Genomic DNA, 8,763 nt, shown 5'->3' with positions numbered 1-8,763 from the left:
CCACCTCCGGCATATGGGGCTGGTGCCTTACTCCTTTGAGCCACAGGTGCTGCCCTTGTTTTTAAAATTTTTAAAAGATAATCTCACCCATTTCTCAGAAATTCTTACAGAGTTACTTTTCCAAATTACCTTATAGGGCATTTTCTTCAGTTGCAGTAGAAATCTAGTTTTTGCATGATAGTTATAAATTAATTTGGGGGAATTTGCTATCTTCATATGCCTCCTATCTAGAGACATGATTACTCTCTACTATAATCTATATCCTTTCATAAAATTTTATAATATTAATTTCTATTCTGCATTTTATTACATTTAAACCTATCTTTTAAAAAAATTTTCTTACTATTGCTAATACCATATAGTAAGGATTGATTTTTGTATTGTTTTTAAGTGGTCATCATTTGATTTCCAACTTCATTTATATGGCTTTTTGTTTAAGTTAAATATGATCTTATCAAATAAAAGTTTAGAGTGAGATTTCATTGATACTCTGTACTAGATTCTGCACATCATGCTAATAGTGTTACAGTTAGGTACACTGTTCACTAATATTTCCTCAAGTTTATAGGACCTACAAAAAGAGGGTTGTCTCCATAAAGCTGCCCTTTTGTTTTGGATTGTTTGGAGAGGTACATGTTAAAAAATAAGTATAGCATGTGATCTACAGGACTAGAGACCACTAAACATATTTTCTTCTCCTGTAGTTAAGTCTTATTTTTAAAAGACTTTAGTCCTACTACCCTGGGGGATACAATTATATGTGTCATTGGTCGGAGCTGGCAAGTTAGGGTCCTATTAAAAGTTACATCTAAAAACCTGATTAGGTAACACTCTAAAATGTTACTGTAAATTTGGTCTTGCTGCCTCTTAGCTGGTACTTCTTAAATTGCCACTGAAGTAATAGGACAATTAAGGGATAGGCAAAAGCCCGCTAGGACTCAAACCTAGTGATTATAGTATTACAAGTGTCTACTTCCTGCCTTCTGGCATAAAGTGTGAGCTGGTATGTTTGCAAATTAACACAGCTATTAAATTTTACATATGCAAAAAGGCTTAGATTAGTTTATATTTACATTGCTCTGAAATTATTTTTATGTGTTCTCTATGTTACTTTCTCACTAAAACTCTAAACTGTGGATGGAAGTTTATCTCTTATTTATAAATTCTAATAATCTTAGTATAATGTCTTATACATAATGACCATTATAGTAGCAAAAATTGGAAAATATTTTTAATAAACTTCATGTATAATGAATAGTGTATATGTGTCCATATGTATATATACAGGTGAGAGTTACCAAAGATGATCACAGGTCAGCAGTGACTAAAGGTGACTCATATCATCTAATGATAGTTAGAGCTAAATATGGGTGAGTAGGGATAGGAAAATCAGCGCCCTGCTAGTTTCTTGTGCGTGCCAAGATGGTAGAAGATAAGAGAAAGCTAAAAGATGGCTTTGTCTTCTAAGAGAAAAGGTTAAGACTAAGTTAGTAGGCTTGTCGGGATTGTAAACATGTATATGAACTGAGAAGACAAAGTCTATTTGATACCTCCACATGGATACTCAGTGGGTATCTCAATTTTAATACATTAAAAATAGACATCTTAATTTCCACTGCCCCAACCTCCTTTCATTTATTCAACATACAGCAGAACCTCTGTAAGTTGACCATGCAAGAGACTATACTAAACTGGTCAACATATGGAGGTGGTCAACATAAGGAGCTAGGCCTACTGTACTGATATATACATGTGGTATATGTCTCATATGTGAGAATTAGGTCAAATTAAAGATGTGGTCAGTGTAGGGAGGTGGTCAGCTATGGAGGTCCTAGAGTATATTTATTGAAGGACTATTTTGTGCCAGGTACTGTTTTAGTGCTTAGACTATCCATCAGTGGTGGCTAACAAAGACGTCTGTTGCTTATAATCTGGCAGAGAGAAACAGGCAGTAAATAATAAATATAAAGGGTAAGAGAAGTTGGAAATTGAGAGTGTCTTGGAGACTGTGGTGGGGAGAAGTAACAACTTTAAATGGGAAGGTCAGGATGACCTGATATCATTGTCTGGTTGATACTGGAACAAAGAGCTGAAGGTGAGGGAGTTAGTCAAGTAGTGCTAGCTGGGGGAAGACCATTTTAGGCAAAGGAATAGGTAGAGTAAAGTCAGGAGGACCTGGTGTGTCCAGGGCACAGCAAGGAGGCAGTGACGGACAGGGAGAGGATAAAAGGAGATTAAAGAGGGAAAGCCAGAAATGGGAGAAAGGGCCTTAGGCCACTGTAAAGACTTTGGCTCTTAGAGTGAAATACAGGGAGCCATTGAACTGTTTTGAACAGAGAAATAACATCTGATTTAACATTTTAACAAAACTGCATCTCTGTTGGGAAAAGAATATAGAAGGGAAAGGGCAGAAACAGAGAAGCTTGTTAGGTCTGATTATAGAAATCCATGCAGAGAAATAATGGTGGCTTGTATAGGGACACTGCAGTGGAGTTGAAAAAAATCTCTGGATTCTGGATATATTTTGAAGTTAGAGCTAGCATGATTTCCTGACACTTTGGATATGAAATGTGACTCCAAAGCTTTTCTTTCTTTCTTTTTTTTGGGTAGAGACAGTCTCACTTTGTCACCCTTGGCAGAGTGTGGTGACATCACAACTCACAGCAACCTCCAGTTCCTGGGTTCAGGCAATTCTCTTGCCTCAGCCTCCCAAGTAGCTGGGACTACAGGCACCTGCTACAACGCCCAGCTATTTTTTGTCGCAGTTTGGTTGGGGCCAGGTTTGAACCCGCCACCCTCAGTATATGGGGCCAGCGCCCTACTCACTGAGCCATAGGCACCACCCTCCAAAGCTTTTCATCTGAGCCATTAAAAAGGTGGAAATGCCTTTAGCTACAACGGGAAAGACTGGGTAGAGCAGGTTTGGGGAAGATGAGGAGTTCAGTTTGGGAATACGTTAAGTCGGTGATATCTAAGTAGAGATACTGAACTGGCAATTGGATGTACACACAAGTCTGGAGTCTGGAAAAGCCTCTTAAGACTGTGCTTACCTTTCCAGCCTGACCTTTCACTACCCCCTGCAGTCCTGTGCTCCTGCCCCCATACTGTGGCCTCATTATCCTCACAGCCTTTTGTCTGCATACTTAGGCCCTCCTATCCTACTCCTTTATAAAGCCATTTCCACTAGAGTGCTCCAGAACCTCCATATGCCTTTCACCAACTCATACAGTTTTATTCTACCCTTCTTTAATACCTAAATAAAAAACCTCCTCCCCAAGAAGACTTTCTAGATCTTCTCCCAACCCCAAATTTGGAATTAGTAGCAAAGGCCCATAATATCTCTATTATCATTTTTTATTGTGGTAAAATATCCATAATATAAAATTTACCATTTTAACCATTTTTAAGTGTATGATTTGCTGACATTAAGTACATTTACATCATTATACAACAATCCTTACTGTCCTCTGTTATGTTTACATTCATTATTTATGGATAGAGTTGTCTCCTCTAGATTGTAAACCAACACTTGGCCTTATTTATAAGTGCTTGAATGAACATGAATGAACATGACTGTAACCTGATCATCTCTTTTATGTATTCTGAGATTAGACTGCACGTCACCAGTGTGGGTGTGATCCTGCTTGGGTGACTTTGGGATTGTGTTCAGTTTCCTTCTTTGCACGTTCTTTTTCAGAATGGCATTGGTTGGTGTTCAGAGAGCCCTGGATTTTTATTTTTGTATTTTTATTTTATTTTTTTTTTATTTTGAGACAGAGCCTCAAGCTGTCACCCTGGGGAGAGTGCTGTGGCATTACAGCTCTCAGCAACCTCCAACTCTTGGGCTCAAGTGATTCTCCTGCCTCTGCGTCCCAAGTAGCTGGGACTATAGGCACCCACCACAACGCCTGGCTAATTTTTGATTGCAGCCATAATTGTAATTTGGCGGGTCTGGGCTGGATTCGAACCCGCCAGCTCAGGTGTATATGTCTGGCGCCTTAGCCACTTGAGTCTCAAGCACGGGGCCAGAGCCCTAGATTTTTAAAGATTCATTGCTCAATTTCTAGTTTACTAGTTTCTGATGTTTTACATTTAACCTAGCTTTTTTTATCTGACTGATAAATATCTATAAATATGCCAGTGAAATGAAGCATATTGTGTTAGGAAAGGTAGACATATTTCAAGAACCAGGCATATATCAAAGTTCATAATGAAACCTCAATAGAAATGAGATTAAGAGTTCAGGCTCCAGTAATATTGCTACTATTTCTGTCAAAGTTTTGTTAATGTTGCTTTTCTCCACTGTTTCACAGATCCCTGTTCTTTGATGAACTCCTAATAAGCTACATTTAGACTGTTGACATTGACTTTTCTCTAGAAACAGATTTCAGAATTGTCTTTTTTTCTGTTTTCTTCCTGCCTTTCTTTTATAATCAAATTAGCATATATTTTTAGACATAGAATCAGTTGGAAGTATCCTTTGTGATGACCTAACACTCACTTTGCCTATAAATAAAGGTGCGTGTTAACACTTGCTAAGTGACAGAAGAATATGACTCAGGCTTACCTGTTGGTGCTGTGTCAGTGAAAGGGGAATTATGCTCCTTCCTTCTCTCTGCAGGAGCCTGTATAACTCCATCTGAGATGCAGTGGAGGCTGGAGAAAGAAGGCCCTCAAAAATATGTGCTTTGCCTTGTCAGCGGGGGAAAAAAAATCTCTAGAGAAGACTGAGGAAATGAGAATTCCTCCTTGCCAGGCACAGATATATACTAGGATTTTGATGAACTGTGGGGATTGACTAAGCCAAGCCTGGGCTTGTGAGGCAGCCTTCAGGGATAATGGAAGGAAGTGACTAAAGTCAGGGCCCATTTCACATGGAAAAACATGGGCTTTGGAAACCATCTGATATTATAAATATTTGCCTACCTACCTTGCAGGAGCAAGGTGAGATCAAAGAGAAGTTTTCCACTTTTTAGTCTTTATCTACTAAAAACAAGATGTGAGAAAATAAAGGTGCAAAAATGATAGGGTTGTAGAGTTTCAACAAAATGGGTGTGTGTGTGGGCTTATCCAGGGTGGCCATAAAGTCCGTGTGCAATTGCACACTATTTTAAATTGCACATGAACTTTATGGCCACCCCAAATAGGTATAAAAGTGGTTGACTATGGGTATTTATTCCCCTTTTAATTCTCTCTTCTGTTAAATACATTTTAAAAGTTTTTTGTGTCTTTCGCTTTTCCCTTATTTATGTAGCTGTGCCACCCTAAATGCAATCTTTCTTTTTTGTTTTAACATCTACTTGATAAAAGGGGAGGACAGTTAGAAGAATAGGTAATTGATAATGCTTTGGCATGACTACCCTTCACAATTTTAAGATCATATGTACCCTTTATTATCATTCTGTTACAAATCTTAACCTCTTCGTGCCTCACTTCTCATATCTATAAAATAGGTAACATAGTAATACTGCCTCATATAATTGTAAACATTAAATGTTAATAAACATAAAGCTCTTAAAACTGATCTATTATTTAGTAAACACTCAAATGTAGAGCTACTATCATTGCTACTGTTAGTTTTTTATTTATAATTATTATTTTTGAGACAGAATCTCACTCTGTCGCCCTGGGTAAGTGTCGTGGCATCATAACTCACAGCAACCTCAAACTCTTGGGCTCAAGAGATCCTCTTGCCTCAGCCTCCTACAGGTGTGTGCCACAATGGCCAGCTAATTTTTCTCTTTTTAATAGAGATGAGGTCTTGCTCTTGCTCAGAATATACTGGTCTTAAACTCCTGAGCTCAAGCAACCTACCCACCCTCCTTGGCCTCCCAGAGTGCCAGTGTTAGGATTACTGGTGTGAGCCACCATGCCTGGCCTCACTGTTACTGTTATTAACTGATGTAGTCATTCTTTTCATAACTGTGCATCCTATCAAACATATTTCCTTCATGTGTTCTTTATCAGTGTATATGCCTTTAACCTTCCTTCCTAGTTTGTACCATAGCTCAAGAGCCTTCTCCAATTTCAAGCAATTTAATAAAAAGAAAATTTATATATGTAGAGAGATGACTAATGGAGTTTCTTCAGTCTGTTGGAGGGTAGAACTCTTTTACTTCTATGGATGAAATTATTTTTTCTTCCATGTTATAGGTGGTATGCAAGATTATAATTATGTATGGGCCAACTGTTTTGAGATCACATTAGAACTATCCTGTTGCAAGTACCCACCTGCCTCACAGCTTAAACAGGAATGGGAGAACAATCGTGAGTCTTTGATCACATTGATTGAAAAGGTAAAATAGATGACTGGAAGGTTGTGGTATAGAAATGGGATTAAATAAGGAAAAAATTTGCTTGCATGTGAATGATAATCTATATAGTATTATTAGATAGGCTTTATTTTGTTTATGTTTCTATTAAAATTATAGATTATCTTTACAATTATTATAGTCTGTTAAAACGTATTCTTATTATAGTCTATTAAAACATATTCTAGCTCTGCCTCATTTGCCTCTCACCCCTTGCTTTCTGCCCCATCAGACTCCCTTTGCCTGTCTTAGAACATTTTTACAAAAATATAATTAGCCAAATTAGTATTACTAGATTCTTATAACATCATGTGATAATATTTGCTATAGAGACTTTACCAACATGTGAACCATGGATATCAGTTTAATTTAAACATCAGACAGGTTAACATAACAATTGCATATACCAGAAACTATACCTTGTTGAGAAAATTATGAATCTGGCTTTGAGGAGAGGGAATTTGAAAAGTATCTTATTAATGTAGAGTTCACATACATGACATAAATGTAGTGTATAATATATACTAACTATACACACATAATATATACTACTATATATTATAATATATATATACACATATACTATTATGTGTGTATAGTTAGTATATATTATAATATATACTAATTGGCTAATACTTTTATACTATTATATGTGTATAGTTAGTATATAATATATACTACTATATGTGTAGTAATGTAGAATTCACACACATTAGTGTATAATATATACTAACTATACACATATAATAGTATATATTATGTGTATAGTTAGTATATATTATAATATATACTAATTGGCTAATATTTTTATCTATATTTTAGTTCATCTTCAAGGGATTGAAAGATATTTTGGATTGAGAGAGGAGTAATCTTATGTTTTTGAAATTCTCGCATCACACTGCAGAGAGAAGTTATGCCCTCTTGCCTTCCACACTGATAGCCTCTGAGCTTTGATTCTTGTTTTTTTAGGTCCACATTGGAGTTAAAGGATTTGTTAAAGATTCAGTAACCGGATCTGGTTTAGAGAATGCAACCATCTCAGTGGCTGGTATTAATCATAATATCACAACAGGCATATTTGGTGATTTCCACAGATTACTTGTTCCTGGGACTTACAACGTTACAGCAGCTTTAACTGGGTAAGAAGTTAAACTACATAGACTATTAATTAAAATGTCAAGCCTTTGTTTTATATCTAAGACATAATATAATCTAGTAAATGTTACTATATCTGGCTTTTACTGTTTCCTTATTTTCTGGTTTTTCATCTTTTTAAAATTAATAAGAGAGTCTTGCTTTGTCACCCAGCTAGAGAGCCATGGCCTCAGCCTAGCTTACAGCAACTTCAGACTTCTGGGTTCAAATGATCTTCTACTTCTGTTTCCTGAGTAGCTGGAACTAAAGAAACATACTACCACTCCCAGCTAATTTTTCTGTTTTTAGTAGAGGAGTCTAGCTTTGCTCAGTCTGGTCTTGAACACCTGATCTCAAGAGATCCTCCTGCCTCACCCTCTCAGAGTGCTGGGATCACAGGTGTGAGCCACCATGCCCTGCCTAATTTTTCTCCTTTATAATGGGAAAATACTATTGTGGAGTTTTTGTCACATAGTCTTACAACTAGATGTAGCATTGGACGGAAGGACAATTTTAAACCAATTTTAAACGCTTAAGAAGATGCTTGGCGATGTTGTAAACATTGTCTCAAGGTTAATTAAACACCAGAGTAGGAGAAACTCAGGGTTCTATAAATAACATTGTGAAGAATGGTCTTATCATCAATTTTCTGATATATTAAATGGTTTACCACCTCTCCTGGAAACCTTTCTAGAAGCTCACTTTAATAAGAATTTAATTGGTAGCATTTAATTTTGAACTTTCCTACTTGGCAAAGAAGTTGGAATGTTAGTTTGAAAAAGCACTGCAGAGAACTGGATAATTTCTTTGTTCTTTGACTATTATAGCTATGATGTAATGGATTAACAGCCTCTATCTTTCAGTATTCTTTCCTTTGAATGTAATTTCTTGATAAACATTCTAGTGTGTAGTATCTGAGAAGATTTGGTAAGAGAAATAGTTCTTAAAGACTTAATCTGGGCTAGGCACAGTGCTTAGAACTTTGGGAGACTGAGATGGGAGGATTGCTTGAAGTCAAGAGTTCAATATCAGCCTGAGCAACCTAGTGGGACCTTATCTCTACAAAAAATAAAATTGAACTGGGTGTGGTGGTGCACACCTATAGTTCTAGCCACTTGGGAGGCTGAGGCAACAGGATTCTTGAACCCAGGAGTTTGGGGTTGTAGGGAGGTATGGTGATGCCACTGAATTCTAGCTTGAGCAACAGAACAGGTCCCTGTCTCAAAAAAAAAAAAAAAAAAGACTTTATCTGTAATATTTGTGAGGAAACATCCTAAAGCTCTTAAATTTATCTACATCTATGTAGTTTGAGGGTTTT

General features: G+C 36.8%; 1 protein-coding gene across 1 annotated transcript in view; it reads left to right on the top strand.

Annotated features, from left to right (window-relative positions):
- Positions 1-8,763, top strand: part of CPD (carboxypeptidase D) — a 74,388-nt gene that overhangs the window by 25,787 nt on the left and 39,838 nt on the right. The window contains exons 3-4 of the mRNA XM_003800106.3: positions 6,154-6,296; positions 7,281-7,450. Of these exons, the coding sequence (XP_003800154.1) occupies positions 6,154-6,296; positions 7,281-7,450 (313 nt within the window). The remainder of the gene's footprint in view (positions 1-6,153; positions 6,297-7,280; positions 7,451-8,763) is intronic.

This window comes from Otolemur garnettii, unplaced genomic scaffold (genome assembly GCF_000181295.1).
Source record: "Otolemur garnettii isolate 467f Iridium unplaced genomic scaffold, OtoGar3 scaffold00166, whole genome shotgun sequence".
Classification (NCBI taxonomy): Eukaryota; Metazoa; Chordata; class Mammalia; order Primates; family Galagidae; genus Otolemur; species Otolemur garnettii.
This window is presented reverse-complemented; position numbering and strand designations above follow the sequence as displayed.